Raw genomic sequence first — 20814 nt, forward strand, 5'->3', positions numbered from 1 at the left:
AGCTGCGATGCAGCTCAAAACTAAATAGACATGATGACAGGTACTCCAACTGTAGGTTAATATAGTCTAAAAATGACTGAGAAAAGAAAAAGGGATGCAAGGAGAACGTAGAAAGTGGGGACTGGAAGAAAGCATGCACTGCAGTCCTTCAGTTAGTGAAAAGGAAGGCGTTGCTATATTTCTCCTCACCTTCCACTTCAAAGTACTGTAACTGAATTACCATAGAGAGGTAAAGGCAATTCACTGATAGCTTTACTTTCTAAGTCCATAAACATCCCCAAATAGCAATTTGCAAGGGGCTGTAGTAATAACAGAGCAACAGATTAATCATCACCTATAATTACATTTTTCAATCCAATATAACACTTGTTCTGTCACTTCTACTATCTGATAAAGATCTCCGAAGAAATAAAGTCCACACAGAAGGTTCACATCCAACAGGAGTCATGCAAATCTGCCATTCTGGATGCAACACTGTCTCAGAAGCCCTGCCATCAATGCAACCTGCACTGTTGTAAATACATAACAGATTTGCTACTAGATTGGTATCATGCAGCCAAATACACTTGAAAATGCTTACAGAACTACCTGCTCTGCAACTGTAAAAATTCTGCACCATTTTCTTCTGCTTACAAGTATCCAAGCCCTTCCTCTTCAGTATTTCATCTTATTTGCCTTATAAGTAATATTTCAAATAATCAAAAGCTTTGTATTGACATGCTATCTCTTAACTGCAGAGCGTCCCAAAATCTGGCTGCCGCGCCATCTCAGACAGACTTTGGTGAAGAAAGTGGGTGAGACAATCAATATAATGATACCTTTTCAGGTTTGTGCTGTTCTCTATTTACCCATAGGTAAATATCATGACTTAGCTAAAGTAGTTTTGCTTATGTAAGTTCCCACTGCTCCACTACTTGTGCAGTATTAAAAAAATCGCTCCAATATCAGAAGGGTTTTTTGTTTGTTTTTGTTTGTTTTCACAGTCCCAGTTCATTTTGTTTTCTTTAATAATCCTTCCTCTTGGACAAGAAAAATTAACTACTGTAACCGTAGAGCCCGCTCTTGTTAACTGCTCCTCAGTTATGCAAGCTTGTAAAAAAAAAAAAAAAAACTGATAATTTTGCTGCTTTAATGTCCAAAATGAAGAAAACTTACCCAAAATTGACAAGCTGCCCCACAAGCAGAGAATCCCATAAAGTTTAAAGGGGCTATATTAAAAACATAAGACACAAATATATCACTGTATTCCTAGCCTAATAACCCTCTTGCTCAGGACAGGCTCATCACAGTGCTCCCTGAGAGCCGACAGTTCTTTTCCCTCCTTCCCCAGTAGTCCTAGCTGGTATGTCCTGGTATGTCCTTAGTTCCCTGGGCCAGCACAGGTAAATGTTGTAAGTAATCCAGAGCTTCACTTAGTATCATTAGCTGTTGTCAAAGTGGATAAACATAGATCCTTCCCTAACTTCTCCTCAGCAAGGACACTGAGTTATCTGTATTTCACTCTGCCACCAATTTTAACAAAACTGTACTCAACTCATCTTAGAGATTTCTAGTCCACAGCCTAATTTAGCTGAAATGAACCAACTAATTCTTAAGTTGAGTGGCTGGTTGACAGACAAATCACATAAAGGTATAGACTTCTCTTCCTAAAAAAGGTAAGGGACTGACTTCTGTGGCCACTACTTAGTCACTTAACACTGGATTTCTATCAAATATTTTGCCATGGTATCCTGTGCTAAGTTCTATTCACAATTCTAACCAAACTTTCGATAAGACTGTACAGAAATAAAACACAAGCGCAATATTAATACTAACTTATGTCCCACTTACGCATCAGGCAGTTGGGATTCCTGCTGAAAGGAGAGGAGTCAGCATATTCCTGTATCAAACTCAGCTACATGGGCAAATGATTGAAAGGGTATTGCATGTTACTCGTGTGTAAGACTCACAGTATGACTCCTTGTCAATCATGTATATGTGAATATAAACATGAAAAAGCACTTGGATTTGTTCTTCACTATCAGTAGACTCCCCCTGAAGCTACTCTGGTGTGCTATTTATCTCCTTTGTCACTCACTGTTCTCTCAGATTACCTGTAACACATTACAGAAATACAACCCTCTGAGATAGGTATTAGAAACGTGCTGTCTATCTGTTGATGTTTTTCACAGCCTATAAATACAAGACTACATGAAAACCAACACTGTGAACACTTGTAATCTCCGGTTACCACTCAGAAAGATCTATAATGAAAGTAGCTGATCAACCACACTAGAATAGCAGCAGTTGCAAAGCTTAATTTGTAATTGAGATATCCCTTCCAATCAGCCAATGAAAAAGGATACCTTATGTTACAATTTCTTGTAATCATTTTTACCAAGATATTTAGGGCCAGATTCTGTGCTCAACTTATTAAATCAATCAAGAACTACTCAACCTTGTAATCAGTCAAAAAAACTAGCCAAGTATTTGTCTTGACAAATTAGACACTTTAGCAAACAAAAACTTAAACAAACAAACCAACCCTCTTTACTTGTATGGAACCTCTACTTCCATACAAGTAAAAATTTACTCTAAAATTTACCCTACAATAGAGGGCTTTTCTTTACAGGGTCACCAACAATCAGATATGGCGAGGAAAATATATATATATTTCCTTTGCCTTGTTTAGGAATTTCTACTATAGCTTCCATCTGAAGTAGAGAAGCTGTCTCTGTTAGTATTCCTATTAGTATTTTGTAAGAATGTTCTAAGAAAACAGACAAGGTGAAGGTATACTAGAATTGGACATAATAACCTTATGACTATATTACTTGACAGAAAATATTAAGAAAATCAGTTACCAACTGGGGAAAAAGGAAGATTCAAAACCACTGCTTATTCAAGGTTGCATCAGGTTAATAATATATCATCAACTATGATACAACACCAAATGATACAGAAATCAGATAAATGACTGTTCTTTAAAGAATAGCAATGTTTAGGTTGTTTAGAAGCCTTTTAAGTGTAAATTTGGACAGATCTTTGCTTGCCTCTTATAAAAGCATTAATTTTTTTCCTAATATTACAGAATAATTAAATGTACAGACTTTCAGAGCAAGTAGCAGACAAACCTAGAATAAAGGTGCACGGAGGCACATTCTATCTGCATTTCAGTATCTAAACCAGAAGCTTGACTATCATAAACTCCCTTGGTAGCCTAAGATACAGCCTTACAAAGTATATTCCAGACAGTGAATTGAAGAGCCTTCTAGAGGATCTCTCTCTTACTAGAGATGGAGAGCAATACATGTCCTAACTTTAGTGCCCTGGGCTTCAGCTCCAGGGCAGCCAAAGCTGACCTAATTCCTGATGCAGATGGTCTCTCTCCCCAGCCAGATTTCATTCTCCCCAGCCATTTGATCTCTTTCTGGAATTTGTAGCACCGTGCTTCACTGTTTCACCATGTTAATCTGACAGAAACTTTAAGAAGTATATATTTTTTTTCTGCTAGATTGACTACAAATGCAGTTAATAAATATAATATAGCCCACCTCTGTTTTATTGAGATTTTTGCTGTGGAAACATGCTGTAGGAGTATCAATCAAAACTTCTAGAGAACTATTATCTACCAGTTCTCCCAAAGTGGCTGAGTGATGGTAATATAAACCACAGTAGCTCCCTGAATTCACAACATTCTTCAACATTAAGGTGTGGCAACACCATTTGTCTAGGTTGACAGTCAGAAAAACAATTTTTGCTATGCAGGAACAATTACACAGTAAGTTTTACACCCCAAAATTGTAACATTTTAAACAATGATTTGAAAGGTATTGAAAATCATCTCAGGATAGAGAATTCAATGCTTTAAGGAAGTGAGTGGAAAGGAACAAACAGCTAATTAATTCCTCAAACAAAGATTTCTATTGCTTAACAATAATCAAAGTTAAACTGATCAACTGTTGGCTTCACAGATACCTGGAAAATAGGACAAGGCCAGCACAAGCATTATTATTATTTTTTTTAAGCATTTAGAAACTCTACTCTTGCAGCTTTGCATATTAAGTTAGGGTTTCTAGACTTACAGAACACTATTTAGAAAAAAAAGATAAACCTGGAAAGTGAAAATAAAAACTGCAACAGTCTAAAAAAATTATTTTTTCTCTTCAGGGTAAACCTAGACCCAAAATAAGTTGGATGAAAGATGGTCAAACTCTAGACTCCAAAGATGTGGGAATTCGGAACAGCAGCACGGACACAATCCTTTTCATCAGAAAGGCAGAACTTCATCACTCAGGAGCATATGAAGTCACTCTTCAAATAGAAAATATGACAGATACAGTTGCAATAACAATTCAAATCATAGGTAAGAACCCGTCAACATGAGAACAAAGCATATCACAAAAAAGAGTTACCGTGCTGAGGCAATCCAGAGACGCAGCTACCACCAAATCCCTTTTCTAACAATGGCTGATAGCAGACAACCAAGACAAAGCACAGAGCAGGACTGCACGTCACTTTGTTTTCCACAATTTTCCCAGCTTGGAATGAGATGTGTCCTAGAGATTTCCCGCGGGAGGGGGATTACCTGTGTGCCCAATGAAAGATATTCTCTTCTATTCTGTCCAGTCAGTTTTTGAATCTTGATCAAGTTTCAGAATCCAAACATTCTTTTGCACTTAAATTGTGAAATTCTTTACATGTACAACTGTCTATTTGGTTCAGTTTGAGTCTCTCTTCTGATAACCTTGTTTGACATCTATGCTATTTTTTTATCAGAAAGACAATGAATAATCATTTATCACTGCTTCCACGCTGCTCGTGATTCTAAAGTCTTCAATCCCACCCCCTCAGTTAACATTCTCAAGCTTTAAACTCTTTGTTAAATTTGTTTTCACAAAGATGTCACTCATCTTACCACACAGAATTTGAGTTTTGATATTCTAGAAAATAGCAATCTTGTCTCCAAAGTAAGAGATACGAATCCTGGAATAGATGTACTTTTATTGTGTTACTTCAGCAGATAACAACAGTGAAGATAAAAGCGTGGCACTAATATACCTCTACAGGTAAGAGAATTAAAAATGATGACAGGACCAGTCTTTTGAACTTATAAAACTCATGTTTAATGCTTTACTCTGCTGATCAAGAGGTTTACTCTTGGATCAAGAAGTGCACCCTAAATACCAAAATCTCTTTCTAAAAACCAGTTCAAGATTCTCAATTCTAGCACTATGCTCCTATAGCATAGTATCAAATGTCTTCCATTCAGTCTGGCACCATAAAAAAAAAAAAACACAAACACACACCAATAGTCAAAGAGCTTCATATCAAAAACGACTGAAAAATGCAAGTAATCCTATCACAAAGATTAATGCAAGTCAGAGTTGGAAGACAGATATTAAACCTGCTACTTCTTGGGCAGCTTGATCAACTGAAAGGGAATAAATAAATTCCATTTGATTCCAGGTAAAGAACAGAAAGGGCTTGAAACATATGCAGATACTTCTGCAACCAAGGCATCTAATCTGATTCTTGATTTTGTCACTCTTTCATCAGAGCTACCTCCTTCCATTTCAGTCAAGAGAATCAGGCAGTCTGATAGGAAAACAGATTGTCATGCTCATTAACAGTGCAAATTGTGAAAGGACAATCTGAAAACACTTCAAGGACTCCACGGCCAATTTATATCCTATCTCATAGGAAGTACCATCATATTCAGCAGAATGAAGTGACACAGATTCAAAAATCATACCATGAACTTTCTGCTTCTGTGGAAAACTTTCTTCCATGCCATCAGTAGGGCCACTTCAGTCACATTAATCAAGATGGAATCCAAGTAGAAAGGCTCAAAAGCACTGCTGATGGAGTTAGGATTGGTGACAATTCATCTAGATTTTTGACTGCCTTCTGACAGAAATGAGACCAACTGACTAGCAGTTCTTGTGACAAAATGCATACAGCAATTTTTGGGAGAACCTTAGAAACTTTCTACACAGGTTAAAGAGGTCAGGCTTTTTCCTTTTCAAAATAGAACGGGTTGTTGTTGCCAGGTTCCCTCCCCATATTTTCAAACCAAGCAAAGATGCAACAGCTCATAGTCAGCTGTTAGTCAGCTCGTGCATCAAATGCCTTTCAGTAATCCTGCATTTTCTTGTTTCATAATGAGTTATGTTCCACAAGGAAAATATATGTTTCAGATTTAATTTCAGTTCAGAATTGTTTAATTCTGACATAGAAATGCCATTTATGTAGGAAACAAGAACTTCAGTACCTACTGTGGTACTTCACAGATGTCCTTGTTGATAGGTCTAAGGGTTATAGTAGCGCATAGGACTGGAATAGATCACCTGGTTACTGAATTCAGTTCCCTACAGTCATTGCCACCATAGAACTTGCTCAAAAGTATTGAAAGAGCATTTAGACACCTCAGACCACTTTTCATGGTCCTCCACCATCAGGAATTTAAGTGCGTGAAAAGATCATTTCTGGGACAGTAAAGAAGTTTGAGTTAATGAAACAGTTCAATGATTAGGAAAATTTCAGGTTACTGCAGTGTTAAATAAAATTGCGTATCACAAATAAATTGTATTATAGGATATCTGGCTGGAGTTAAATGATATTTTTTTCATTAGTATCCTATTTCTTTTCCTCCTGCTCCGTCCTATCACTAAAATTGTGCTGTGCAGAGAAAATAAATGATATTAAAGAATCAAAGCAATTATCAGATTACTGTCTCAGCACATTCTAAAACTTGACCAGAAAGTTGTCGAGTTTTGTCTTAGATAGAAGCTACCATCCTGGCTTTCACACCAGCTTCAAAACCCCAGCAACCTCCACTTTTCAGAAAGATTCATTCTGCTTTCCTTGTCATGCATATTTTTAAGTTACCAATGTAGTCAAAAAGGTACAGATAATCATTGATAACCAGAGTGAAGAGAATTTTAATGTATTTTCCTCAAACATCTTACATCATTTACTGCTATGAAACAACTCTAGCAGTCTTGTCTGGTTGACACGCCTAACAGTCGGACAGATATTTCAGCACAGGACTAGATTCAGTTTACTAGATATTTGTCCTTGTTGGCACCACCTCATCCTTCTTGGATGGACCCCCTTCCTTGCCCAGACAGTCTGGCAAGGACTGGCCTTCCTTAGTGAACAGGAACATGGGTTATCTGTTATTGTTACTCTCACTGTACCTGAAGGACTGACAAATTGTAAGGTTATAAAGTGCATATTAAAACTGCAGCAAAGAGAGCCACCACACACATCACAAAATTGTTATTCAACTTTAAGGAAGAGTTTATCTCACTGACATCTAATGTGTTGCCTATATATTTCAGTAGGCTCCAGGCATCCCAGGAAAGCATTAAAAAGGGCATTTGAAAATTTCCCAACTTCCCTGTTTATGGTTTCAACTTCATATAAATGGAGTGTACTGCTGTGGAACAATTACAGATTGCTATCAAGCTCTATTTTTACCCTGCATGGAAGGAAATGACAACACTTTCAGCTCCTGAAGCAGAAGCTAAGGTTTTTTCATGTCTCCTCTGCAGATAAGCCTGGCCCTCCTCAGAATATAAAACTGGCAGATGTTTGGGGATTTAATGTTGCCCTGGAGTGGACACCTCCACAAGATGATGGCAACGCACAGATCTTGGGCTACACAGTCCAAAAAGCTGACAAAAAGACAATGGTAAGAAGCTGCACTGAGTCCCTGCAGTTCTAAGGAGCTTAAACACCTTATTGCTTAGGAACACAGACACTTAATGAGAACAGCTAAATTAATGACTCAGTTGTGTGCCCAGGGTGTCCTATGGCACGCCAAAGGCAGATATTTAATTATTATATTTAAGAATATAATCTAAAAAGAGCCAAAACACTAAGTGGAAAAGAGAAGCATACATAGCCTGCTCCATCTCCGGTGGTCACCGGGCAGATGCTGTGAAGGTGTTCTGAAGCACATTTTTGACAAATTCAGAGATAAACTGAAGGGGAGGGAGGAGCTCAGTGCTGGGCATCTTAGGGAATGCACTGGGACAAGCAGTTTTGTCAGGCAGACTGGGAAACGCCTCTCTCAAGGAAGGCCCCATCAAGAAGATGCTTTCTCATCAGGCTCCCGAATATCAGTAGGGCTAAAAAGTAAAGAGGTTTTTCTTGCTGCTGCTGTTGTTTTTCCAAAGTGCAAATATTCATACAAGTACATCAGCCAGAAAATGGAAGAAAGCAGATCAGTTGATCTTCACAGGAAAGAACATAAACATTCATTTCCCGAGCTGTTAAATACCTGTCTTTTTCTTGCAGCAAAAACGATCTCTCCATACCATGCCTGACCTCTTATAAGTATCTTTCTAAACAGTGCAGTTTTATTGCAGGAATGGTACACTGTTTACGACCACTACCGTCGTACAAACTGCGTAGTGTCAGACCTGATCATGGGAAATGAGTATTTTTTTCGAGTCTTCAGTGAAAATTTGTGTGGATTGAGTGAAACTGCTGCAACTACCAAAAATCCTGCCTATATCCAAAAAACAGGTAACATTCACTATTAAAAACAAACATGACAAAAGCTGCTAAGTACCAGAAATACATTTATAAATGAAAAATATAATACTACTAGACGTGCCAGAAAAGGTATTCTCATTACTAACTAGCCCTTACAATGTATTTTAGCATCAATAGCCTTTATCTAGGCAGACTTTTGTACAAACTGAATAATTTATCAAAAAATAACTGATCAGACACTTTTCCTAAACTATATTATTTCCATGAAATAATACAACTGTGGGGTTACACTTATATTCTAACATTAAAAAGATTTATGTGATGAGGACTGCAGACGTGATTATCACATTTTTGACATAAGCAGAAATTCAATCACTGTGAGAATCTTTCAACTAAAGTACTGCGTTTTCGATTAAACTCAGTATTAAAACTTGCTGCATCATTACTATCAGTGTCATTAATGTCACACAGGTGAAATAATAAGGCAGTTAGGTTGTACACAAACCACCAGAACTGAAAGCAGTTATTACCATTTTGTTTCTTTAATTGCAGGCACCACTTACAAGCCACCCAGTTACAAAGAACACGACTTCTCTGAACCTCCTAAATTCACTCACCCTTTAGTAAACCGGTCTGTGATTGCAGGATACAACACTACACTCAGCTGTGCGGTGAGAGGAATCCCTAAGGTACAAAATATATCAACTATCATTGACACAGTCACAAGCCAAGATGCTGCCTTGAAATTCATGCCAGTTCAGTACAGCTAAAGTAACTATATTAAGGATAAGTACACGTCCCTGAATTATCACCCCCTAGAGATAATGGTTGTACACAGAACTAGATCCATGGGAGTATCTTTTCATCTTCTTGGGTTATTTTTCATCTGTTATGCCTCCCCCAGTTCACCAAACACAGTAAACCAGTGAGTGCAGCGCAGGTAGAATGGGGCAGTCACATAGGTAGGCAATACAGCAAGGGAGACAGAGGAAAGGGAAGAGAATGACTTGCAGCTTTATGCTAACCTTGCCATTTGGAAGGTTTTGCTTTTGTTTTAAACCTCATGAGAATACTTTCTCACTCTAGATATGTTTGTTGAAGCCTCTTCAGAGAGAACAAAAAAAATGTACTTTTTTTTGTTGGAGTCAGGAACAAGAAGTAAAAACTGTACCAGCTAGGAGTTAAATTAAGGTTTGTCAAAAATGGGAAACAGACCTCTTGACTGCAGAGAAGGAATTTACCACAGTATGATGTAATCTTGTCATAAATTTGAATAACAAAAAAAATGCAGTACCCTTTTCCTTCCCCCTCCTGGCTGCTAATTTACACCTCCTCTCCATCTCTCAGGCCAGCACAAGGATTTGATAGCAATAAAGCAAAACACATAAGATCGCTGCTTGTTTAAATTAACTCAGGATGCACAGTCGCATAAGCAGCTGCAAAATGACAAGAACAGCACAGAAGAAATGAGAGCAAGGGCAGACAAAATCCATCTCCCAGCAGCTGCCTCAGGCTACATCCACAATGTAATTATAGAGCTAGCAGTGATGTTCCCTCTGGGTGATCTGACCCTTTTGAGTTTCTGTATCACTTCATTGTGTAATATTCTAACACTTCCTATTTTACAGTTGCTGAATACAGTAGACCAAGGCTTTTGAACCTGCCTGCTAGCTCTTCCTTCCACATTAGCCCAAAAGATACAGAGTTTTCCTTCTTCAGCACATCTCATACTCTTGAAGCAGATACATTTCCAAACTTGCATTGCCCAAATGAACTGTAACAAAAAACTCTATACCTAATGTGAAACTCGGCAACAGGGATTTTTCAGAGTAGCTGATGTCAACACGAGATTTACCATTCTGAAAAACTGTAGGTCATCAAGTACTTTGAAGTCCATTTCTCCACTATGTATACTAGCGAGCTTGACATAAACAAGAACAGTTTGCCCTACGTATGTTTTTTATTTTAAAAATTTCATTTATAAAAGACACTGGAATCAAAGCACAATGACTTGAATTGCTACCCAACCAACCAGCTGAGCAGGAACTTGATTTTGAACGCTAGGATTGCTAAAGACGTGCTAAGTGGCTTGGAAAATCCTCTCCCAGACCTAAACAAGCCATCCCACGTCAGCCACACTCTATAATTCTGCGCAGATAATCTCTGCAGTTTAATTCACTTTTTGCAAGGTACCTGAAGCACTGAAAAATGTTTTAATACGCACAGTGAAATAATCCCTGAAGGAAAAGATTTGTAGTCAGTGCAGGGTTTTTAAAGAGCTACACTAGTTTGCAGCACAGAGCAACATATTCGACATGCTATTTGAGAGTTAAAGAAAATTCTGGGCACTGGAATTATTAACTTCATGAGTTTGTACTTGGAATGAGCAGGGGCTTCTTGAAAAATAACTAATGGTGCTGTGCAATGTACAGCCCTCACAATGCATACGCTTTTGACGGCTAACCTAACATTGTTAAACCAGCAGTAAGTCTCATTTCCTGCTTCCTTTTTTAAAATTCTTCTTTTTGTGTTCCTCAGCCAAAGATATTCTGGTACAAAAACAAAGTGGATCTCTCTGGGGATGCCAAATACCGCATGTTCAGTAAACAGGGCGTACTGACCTTGGAGATTCGGAAACCCACTCCATTTGATGGAGGCTTTTACACCTGTAAAGCTGTTAATGAGCGTGGTGAAGCTGAAATAGAGTGCAGACTCGATGTCAGAGGTAATCAGATTAATATTATGGATAACATTAACTTTGCCGGGAAAAACCAACAATAATGGTATTTCAAAACAAACAAACAAACAATCAACATTATTGCAGTTTCCATCACGTTACAGCGTTGCAGCAACAACAGCAAGTAGCAAAATCCTAGACTCCAGCAAGTGAGAATATGCTCAAAAAAGGCAGTCCTGGACACAGAAACAAAGGAAAGAATCTGCCTACCTTCAGAAGGCCTCAGGGACACATGGACCTCCAGCAAGATACCCTCACCTCCACTGCCAGCTCTTAAATGAGGTCTGGGAAGGGGTGGATTCTGGTTTCACCCCTTCCAGTCACTCAGGGGTATTGCGCGCAGCTGAGCTCCCCTGGGTTGGCCCTGCCTTCCCACCAGGTGCTCAATCACTGCTTCAGGCCGTGACTCAGCATTTCTGCTACAATTATCTAACATTATCTAAATTAATCTACAGTTGTTAAACACACACAAAAGCAAGATGGTGGGTTTTTTTTTAGGTTAAACTGTTAAAACACAGTTAAATTACTTGCTAGGCAACACAGGGCTTAAGATAGATAACTCACTTCTGAGCTGGTGTTTCTAAAGGAGATAGCACAGGAACGGAGGTCTATCAACGAACACTGCATTGTGTGTAATTGCTCTAATCTGGTGAGCTGTACTCTGCAATGGAAGTTTGAATTTCCATGCTGTGACTCCAAAGTTATGAGCTGCTAGATATACATAAGAGGTAACATATGCTACGTTGCAAACAATTTCCAGGTGGACACTGATAATTTGATTAGCACCACAGTGAGTAACATCAACTAAATATTTTCAGCAGAGCCACCACTAACGTATCTATTTGACAGTGTGCTCATCTGAGTCCTGGAAGTCAGCAACACAGCTCTGCTGAACTCAGCCTAAGAGCTCTGAGAAGCCTACCTGATGCGTGTGGCACTTTATTGAGACGCGTACGCTACGTTTACTTCAGCAGTTACCTCACGTACTTCTGTTCAGTGCCACACCGCACACTGTGGAAATGGCTCAGAACTTATTTTCATCATCTTTCCAAGTCTGCTTTAGGAACACTAATATCTCCTTAGAGATTCCATATTTATGCTTCAGCAACAGGTCTCCATTTAAAATTAGCTTCCTAATAACATTTTTTTTTTCTTCTATCTTCCAGTACCTCAGTAAGACTCTGAATCTCCATTCATTCGCACATCAAGGTATGAATCCAAATACTTCAGCTGGATAAAGGAACAATGGCTGCTTGGTTATATATAAGATTAAACGATGATTATTTTTGTTAGGCCTAATGAAATTTTGATAATCTGGGGGTACGTGCATGTTCTGATTTCCGTTTGTAATTATCCTATGATCACATTCTTGCAAGACAGTTTGTTTGGGTTTTTTTAGTCAGCATTTCACAGGTCCCAACCTTCACTGCACTGTGCACAGGGTAGAAACCCGTAAAAGTAATGGAGTACTTGATTTTTTTTCCTTAACTCACTACAGGCACCTCCTCTATGAGACCATTTGCTATTTATTAACACGAAGAAAACTGTCATCAGTAACGTGTGTGCATTGCTTTAACCAGAGGTGGTTAAAATTAGGCTGCATCTAGAAATGTAACATACGTTGTAGACATTTCAAATATGAAACTGATGTATTTGACACTAAATGCCTCTCCCCATTTTCTGTCTCAGCCTTGGAATAGAATTTGAAGAGATGAAAAATGAAGAGATTAAAGAAGGATAATTTCACTTACACCTAAGAGTTCTGCACATGTTAAAAGTCATTTAATGTGTGGGTTGCTCCAAAAGTAACGTCGTGGGCTGACATCACAAAATAGGAAGCATTGCTTTTGGAGCAGCCCTCATACAAACAAATTATTTCTAATACTGAATCACCTTTCCTTATGTTGATCTCTGCACAGTAGAAAGTAACTCCCAGCCCTTCTGCTTTTACTGCCAAGGCTTGAAATACTCACTTCCATGTTCTGGAGCATATATTTATAGAAGCATGCCTGAAATACACCGTTTGAGAATCTATGGATTAGGGTACTGCTCTTTTTTATACAGGAAGTGGTTTATTTGATAATTACTCACTACTGTTTTTCTAGTTTTTGAAAAGACACCCACATAGACTTTCAGGTATTAGATCTTTCTGCTGCCAGTCATAGACATTACCCTTATCTACAGAGAAAATGTACATTAGATGAAACAATGAAAGATGCAAAGAAATACTACGTGCACATTAAAAAAGTCAGAACAAAAAGCTTGTAATAAATGCAACAAATTTATTGTCATCAGATGCCACTGGAGGCTTCTGAAAGTCTATGAATGCTATGTATATTATTGCAGATAATTATGTCTAACCACGAGAAATTGAGGAAATTGTAGCATTTTTTGTTTCTCATCTATTAGTTCAAATAGGATTTGTGGGTGGGAATTTTTGGACCTGCATTAGTTTCTGGCTGGAAAGTATTTTTTCACTAAATCACAATAGCAGAGAAAGTGGGAAGATGAAATTAATCCAGGAAACAGCATGCTTCGGAAGAATCAACAGAAAGAGCTGAAATAACACTATTCCCCTACCTCCAACATGTCAGTTGAGAAGGTAAAGCATGTCTGACACAGCACATCAGTTGCACTAAACAAGCAATCGTATCTTCATAATTAAAACACTTATGTAATGAGATTTGTATTTTGGTTATTCTATTACACTATCAGAACAAGGGCAGACCTTGAACACCAGTGTCAACATTTGTCTGCAATACACTGCTGTTACTCTACAAATAAATAAGAGTGATGGAAAACACGCGAAGAAGTTTACACTGTTTTGGTCGTTCTTCCAAGCAACACTGTTATTCTAAAAGTAATATGTAACACATAGAAGTCAGAGATGTCCTACATCACAAATAATTTTTATTACCTACTATTAGAATGTTAAGTGGATTTACAGGATCAACCCAGCATCTGTGGGCCAACAGCTATGGAAAAGCAGAGACTGAATTGTGAGAGCTTAGATTACAAAGGACAGTTTATCCTAAAGAGAAGCAGGTGCTGTAACAAATACTTTGTGTTATCAAAAAGGTGTTTCATGAAGAGAACAGATTTTCATGCTGTAATAGGGTACAGTGCTGAAAGAGTACAAAACAAACCGAAAGACACTAAGAAAATGGCACTTTCCACTTGAATTTTAGCTATTCAACATGAGCAAAGTGCCTTTGGGAAAAGCAGTACTTCCAAAGTAAACATTTATTTCCCTCTCAGCTGTGAAAAGAAGTACACTGTATTAAATGTCAGTCAATCATATTTGTCACGAAATGTTGTTCAAATGGTCTTCAAGTCCAGAATTCTACCACACACATAGATATCTCCCACATACACGTACATCCAAAGCTGAAGTTATAAAAACACCCCAAAACCACTCCAGTTCACTTTCCAAAAACATGAATCCCAAATTCAAAAGGCAAAGCACTGCTCGCACACTGAAAAGAGGAAACGGGGCAAGATGCTTCCACAAGATCAGAACTTTCTAATAGAAGTTCTAGAGAGATCCTTAGAAACATCGGTGTGTTTATTGCTGTTTTCCAACCATTCTGTATCACAATTTATCTTTTCCATTTTTGATGGTGATCTTGACTGTACAGTTAATTTGTCGTTAATTTTGGGTTGTTAAGAAATACATAAATCATCCGTATCTTATTAAAACTAATAAACTTAGCAGCTTCTCCCAAACATAGGTGGCTAAGGACAAGAAAGCATCTCAATTTCTCCCAACACGCCTGAAGGCCTACATGACTAATGATGGTTTTTAACTTACCTTCCCCTGCGTGGGATCTCCTCTGCTACAAAATCAGATGGGCTTATGGTTTCTAAATGCTGTGGCAAGTATTTGTATGCCACAGCTGTTAAGTACTAACAGTAGTACTACTATTATTTTCTTTTTCGCAAATATGCAAGGTAAGATCAGTTGTGAAAACATTATTAACAAAGACCAGACAATTTAATAAAATAAAACAAATCCACTAACTGTTGCTAAGTGTTGCATTTAAATCTGATAAGGATGTGTTTGAGCCTAGCAAAGGGAAGCTTTGCTTGATAGTCCTCATATAAGAAGTCACAAAACTGGGTTGTGGAAGGAAAGCAAGCCTTACCAGTGCTCCTTATTTTCTTTAGATACTTTATGAGTTTGCCTCATAGTGCAAATGTTGGCTGTTACTCTGCAAGAGAAGAAATAAAAGCAAAACGAGTTAACGGCTGAACGGCACTTGAAAGAATAACACAACAAAAGAACAGAAAAAAAAGATGAAGAAACAACAACAGAACATGAAATACAGGAGAAAAAAAAAATCAAAAGCCAAAGTGTACCACACCTAGCAAAAAATCTCTCCTTCAAGTGCAATGCTAAAATGCAGTGAGCTCGTCAGGGGGTGAAGGACCGGCTGTTCCGCGCAGACACCAACTCCTGCCTTACTAATTACTCCAGTGTTATAAAGCACTGCCCGAATCGTACGTAAAAGGTACAGAACCGAGCTCCTCTTCGGGTCACTCGCAGGCTTCACTTCATGGCGGTGACACGTATGCTTTATTTATTTATTTACCTGTCCTCCTTCAGTGCCACCGCATGACTTTTAGGTAGCGGAGGTGCAACGGGGGGCTCCGCGGCCTTCGGAGCACCACCTCAGGGCTTCCCGCCCGACAGCGCCTCGTGCCGCCCGCGCGTGCCGCCCGCAACGGTCGGGGCGCTCCTGCCGGCCGCTTCGTTGCGCCGCAGCAACACCGGCCCGCAGCTGCTTTGCCGGCCGTGCCAGGCAGCACGAGCGTGCACCGCGCGACCGCGCTCCTGTCACAAACCGCTGCTCGGACACAGCTCGCGTTCCACATTTTCCCCTCGCGCCATAGCTTTTAAAATTATTTAAAGTAAGTTTCTAGGAGGCCCCTCCCGGTCTGAGAACCCGCTGCAAGGTTTGCAAAGGCTAAACAGAATCGCTGCAAGCTGAGACTCAAGCATGAAGGTACAGGTCAATGGATTCCGCCCCATCCCATCAGAACTTTTATAAGCTATAAAGTGCCTTAGCAGCACGAGTTCATTCTGTTCCCAGAGGAAACACGTGTTCATTGGAACCACCTGGCGGGGGGAAGAGCAGCAGGCAGCCCATCAGTGCCTGAGCACCTTTGCTTTCAGTCAATTAAAAAGAAAAGCCACAAGACTGCTTGGTATTTGATACAGCTCTTCTACAAAAGGCAGCAGTAATTTTTAGTGACTTCTTACATTTGTCAAGGCTTCTCATATCAAACAATATATAAGAATTGGATTTGACTCGCTGAAGATTACAGGGAGAGGTCAGGAGGTTCCCACATGATTGTAACAAAGCTTTTCTATGCAGGTTAAGGTAGATGGCTAAGATAGCCTCTGTGTATCTCACCTGCAGGAATCATTCCTTCTAAGAAAGTATTGTTGTGCTACCTGCTCTGTGAGAGGTCTGCAATTGAGTGGAATGGATACAAACAGAAGAAAATAGCAAATCAGTGGCAATTCCTCCTTAACTTCATCTTCCCATGGTCACTCAAATGAAATCAATAAAGGAAAAGGTGTTTGGGGAAGGTATGGAAGTCATTTATGTTGCCTTTATCACAGAATGTCTTTAAATTAAAATCCTTATATGTGCTTAGGAGAGAAGTTTGGCACTATCGCGTCCCGGAGCATGGTTAGAAATAAAGCCATTCCTGTCTCCTTACAAATGATTTTTTTAAGAACAGTCTGCAGAGATTAAAAATAGCCCACTGATACCTTTCAAGTGCCTCCCAGCCACAGACCTCTATATTAGGGCAACAAAAGCTGTCACCGAGATATCCTTCATCTGTCTTTGAGAGGGTCCATACAGCAGTCTGCATAAGCGATGTGTCTCAGAACAGGTTGAACTGATGAAAGTTTAAAAGAAACAGATAAGAATAGCTTCATTTGCGAGGTCCTGATATGAAACAAAAACATCTGCTGTCTGTGCCAGGCAGAAGTGCTGACAACAAGCAGCCCTAAAACCACAGGTAACCATCCGACTAGCTATAAGCACATTTCAGGGACACCTACTTCAATACATACAAAATATCTGTGGATAGGAAAATTATGGAATAAAACTTGGAAAAATGTAAGTGGTGTGCCCTCTCTGTTATTCACCATGGAAAACCACCTGACTTTGAGTTCATATTCATTACAGTTTGTAAAAAAAGTACTAGGAGTATCACACAATTTTCACTGTTTGCTTACAAATATAGACTATAGGACTCAAATACATGAACTGAAGATGTGGATGAAAGTAATTTAGCCTCCAGTAAGGTTGGCAAGTATAGTACATTTTGACTGTTTCTACTTGTTAATCCCTCACTGGTGTAAGCAGGGCTAAGTACTACATGTTTAGAATGCATTATGTTTTCCTCTCTCCCCTCCAGCACAGAAAAATGTTAGCAATTTAGGCATTACATTTAGGTTATGAGCCTGTTTTAGGCAAATTTTCTTATGTCAGATGAAATGGTTGAACTGCTTCCAACAAGGAGTGCAGGGAAGAGCTGCTGCTGGGAGCCAGCACTGACCAGCAGAACTAATACTGGGTATTTCTTCCTGTTCCTGCAATGGCACTCTTTAGCACTCCACCCAAAATAGTTTAAGTGCAAAAGAAGTAGGAGGCTGAGGGATGAAAGAAGATTAAAGAGGGTGACAGAGAGCTTGCTAAGAGCTGAAGAGAGGAAAAGATTGACTGGAAGTTGGGCAGAAGCCAGGTGAGCAAGAGATTGGCTAAGAGGGCAGCCTGGGCTGCTTGGGCGGAGGCTGAAATATGATTTACACAATGATGGTTGGAGAGATAAGAACCCACGAATAATGCCAAGGGAAATGGAGGGAGACATCTGATGAGAAACTGAGGTGCAGAACTGAGACTGGCTGGCTGAGTTTAGGCCAAGAAACAAAGTGTGGGGAAATGGTGAGGAATCCAAGCAGGGAAACTGGAAGAAAAGGAAGAGATGCCACTCACCATCCAGGATGCTGAGAATAAAGACAGACACTTTCAATGATGTTACTGAGGGAAACTGGAAAGACAAAAAAGAGTGAAAGAAAAGGAATGGAAATACAAGGGTTTCTATCAAGTAGATGAAAACAACTGCTTAGAGCTTTACTTGGTGTTTTTCCTGCTGCCGTTTGTTCCTTTTTGTGTATAGCTATTTCGGGAGAAGGGGATTTCTATTTCTATGTAGGTTCCTAAACCATGTTTATCACTATAGTAACTGTTGTAAATAGAAGCAGCACTGTTTGCCCTTGGCTGCTGCATGTATGGTTCTTTCTTTGTAGGACTGATGTTTTAAAACAAAATTAGTCAGTGCTGGAATTGCTATGTCCCGGATGCTTTGTACACATGTAAACACAACATTAACTTTGAAATTACGGCTATACTAAACACACCCAAAGAGAAAATTAGCCACAATTATACTAACCTTGGTGTAACCATGGAGCTGATCTTACTGTATCTGAGCACAGAATCTGCTTGAAAGAAGTCCTCTGCGGTACTCACCTGCACTCAGACTCCAGTCACCAACACAAAGCTTTAAACCTTCAGACACAGTGCTGGAAAGAGGGGTCATACATCACTACTGTTTAAAGAATCAGCATGTTTTTTCTACTATTTTATTGAAGAGCCACGGTGGAATCAGCTGTAGGAACTCAGAGCTCTTGCTGACTCTGGACATCTTCAAGAGCATTACAAGATAGAACTGTACAAAAAAGCCATTGCAGGTATCAGAAGCAAAGAAACACCACTCAGTGGTTTGGAAATGTTGTGAAAAGCAAAACTGTCTGAACTGTGAATTCTGAAGTGCAAAAGCTCTTTGGCTTTGCACTGTTTGGCAAGATACTTTGCACAAAGGTGCTGCTTCTTACTCCTAATTCTCACATCTTTAGGAGCTGGGAGCTGCTGCTTTTCACCAAAACTTTGCTTATCTAAGAGCAGTGACTGTGAGTTCCAAAATACCACTGGTACAGAGGCCCACTTTTCTCACAGAAGCAGAATCTCATTTCAGAGGCATTTTTTTTTCCTAACTTTAATCCATTTGACAGTCAAGGGGAACTGAGATCTACATACTACTCTCTACATGAGAAGCTTAGCTTCTATTTTCTATTTAGTTCTCAATTCAGTGAGTACAGGAGCCTGTGCCTGACACTGGGGCAGATGGCTGGTTTGTTCCTGCTCCTGATCAGCAATATTAGCTATTGCTTCCTTATTAGCAATACGCTTGGTGTGAACCCAGTACACTTGTTTGGCGTAAGCAGAATGACTCTAGAAATATTTTTATCTTTAGTATTTTTGCAACATAAAGGTTCCTACGACAGCTTAGAATCAACCACATTTTTCCTTAAGCTTTGATTACTAAGAATCTTACTGGGAATCTAAATTCTTAATTTACATCTACTAGCAATTTAGCTTTTGAATGCTCAGAGGAACATTTCAACATAGAGTCCCTTCTGCCCTCAAAGCATCAAAGTAGGAGGGCAGAGTTTACCTGAAGCGAGTAGTCAGAGCGTGAGAAGTTTTTATAAAGATTTTCTTAAAGTCACGAATCATTTCCTCAACATCCAACATCAAAGGTTTTCAAAAAATATTTTTCACTTAGCAAATGCCACCATTTTGACACTTGCTGATGTTGAATATTTTAACCTTTAAGATGCGTATCCTCTCATGTTAGGCACAAAAACGGCATTCTCAAATAAAAAGACACCTCTTTTGGAACAACACAATAAAGGTCTGCGATCCTAAAGACAGTGGGAAAAACTGCCAGGAAAATCAGTCACAAACATCAGTGTTTGCAGAGAACACTTAATGGTCACTTTGAAAACCAACTTCCAGAAACAAGGAATTATAGCAGAGAAAGAAACTTGTTCAGGAGAAGCAAATACCTGAAGTTTTAAGGCAAGTTCAAGAATCTCTGTCCCATAATTACTGTATTCACTATTGGTCTAAGTGCCCTGGAAATATCACAAGTGTTTCTTTAAAAAAAAAAAAAAGTTACCTTACAATAATGTAACACTAAGTTACAGGCTCCTCCTAGCGGTAAGACTGGTAGGATTAGCTACTTCGTTCTGCAAGTATTCTAACACTATCTATTATTACCAGTTATTCTCAATTAGTCTTCCCTTTGGTTTTGGACGGCTCTTGTTGCTGCTAGGGAATTCTTACCTAAAGATCAAAAGAAGTAGGACATGTCAAAACACACTCAAATTGCTGTCATTATTTTTTTCCTCCAAAGAAAAGTTTACGTACCTTTCAGCATTTAGCAGTGACAAAGCTAAGGTGGAAGGGATTTTTCCTTACCTTGTTCTCAAAGACTTACTCTCCTAGAAAATTTTAAATCTGGCCTCCAGATCTGATTTTGATCCTTAGAGAATGGCATTGAGTATTTCGTGGCAGAAACACAGCCTATCTCTCAGATGTCCATGCTATATTCTCACAGTTACCAGAACACCTGCCAAGTACAAGCACACACCATCAAGTTTGGACTGAAGATTCCAGCAGCCTATACTGCACAGCACTCAAAGTTTGTACTTCAAATCAACCACA

The 20814-nt window shown here is 39.1% G+C and overlaps 2 protein-coding genes across 5 annotated transcripts in view; one reads left to right on the forward strand and one right to left on the reverse strand.

Annotated features, from left to right (window-relative positions):
* The window catches only part of MYBPC3 (myosin binding protein C3), a 58845-nt gene extending 43602 nt beyond the window's left edge, over window positions 1-15243 (forward strand). For 3 of the 4 annotated variants that reach the window (XM_015286987.4, XM_040700709.2, XM_040700710.2), the window contains 8 exons: window positions 738-826; window positions 4150-4345; window positions 7539-7678; window positions 8358-8517; window positions 9040-9176; window positions 11026-11212; window positions 12391-12433; window positions 12914-15243. In XM_015286987.4, the coding sequence (XP_015142473.2) occupies window positions 738-826; window positions 4150-4345; window positions 7539-7678; window positions 8358-8517; window positions 9040-9176; window positions 11026-11212; window positions 12391-12401 (920 nt within the window). In that variant the 3' untranslated portion in view covers window positions 12402-12433; window positions 12914-15243. The remainder of the gene's footprint in view (window positions 1-737; window positions 827-4149; window positions 4346-7538; window positions 7679-8357; window positions 8518-9039; window positions 9177-11025; window positions 11213-12390; window positions 12434-12913) is intronic. The other variant, NM_001397416.1, reaches the window with a different exon arrangement.
* The window catches only part of SLC39A13 (solute carrier family 39 member 13), a 144236-nt gene extending 128264 nt beyond the window's left edge, over window positions 1-15972 (reverse strand). The window contains exons 1-2 of the mRNA XM_046941682.1: window positions 15589-15972; window positions 15370-15435 (exon numbers count right to left, since the gene is read on the reverse strand). The gene's annotated coding sequence lies outside the window, so the exon portion shown is untranslated. The remainder of the gene's footprint in view (window positions 1-15369; window positions 15436-15588) is intronic.
* Window positions 15973-20814: the final 4842 nt, after the last annotated feature.

The sequence above is a fragment of the Gallus gallus genome, chromosome 5 (assembly GCF_016699485.2).
Source record: "Gallus gallus isolate bGalGal1 chromosome 5, bGalGal1.mat.broiler.GRCg7b, whole genome shotgun sequence".
In the NCBI taxonomy this organism is placed as follows: domain Eukaryota; kingdom Metazoa; phylum Chordata; class Aves; order Galliformes; family Phasianidae; genus Gallus; species Gallus gallus.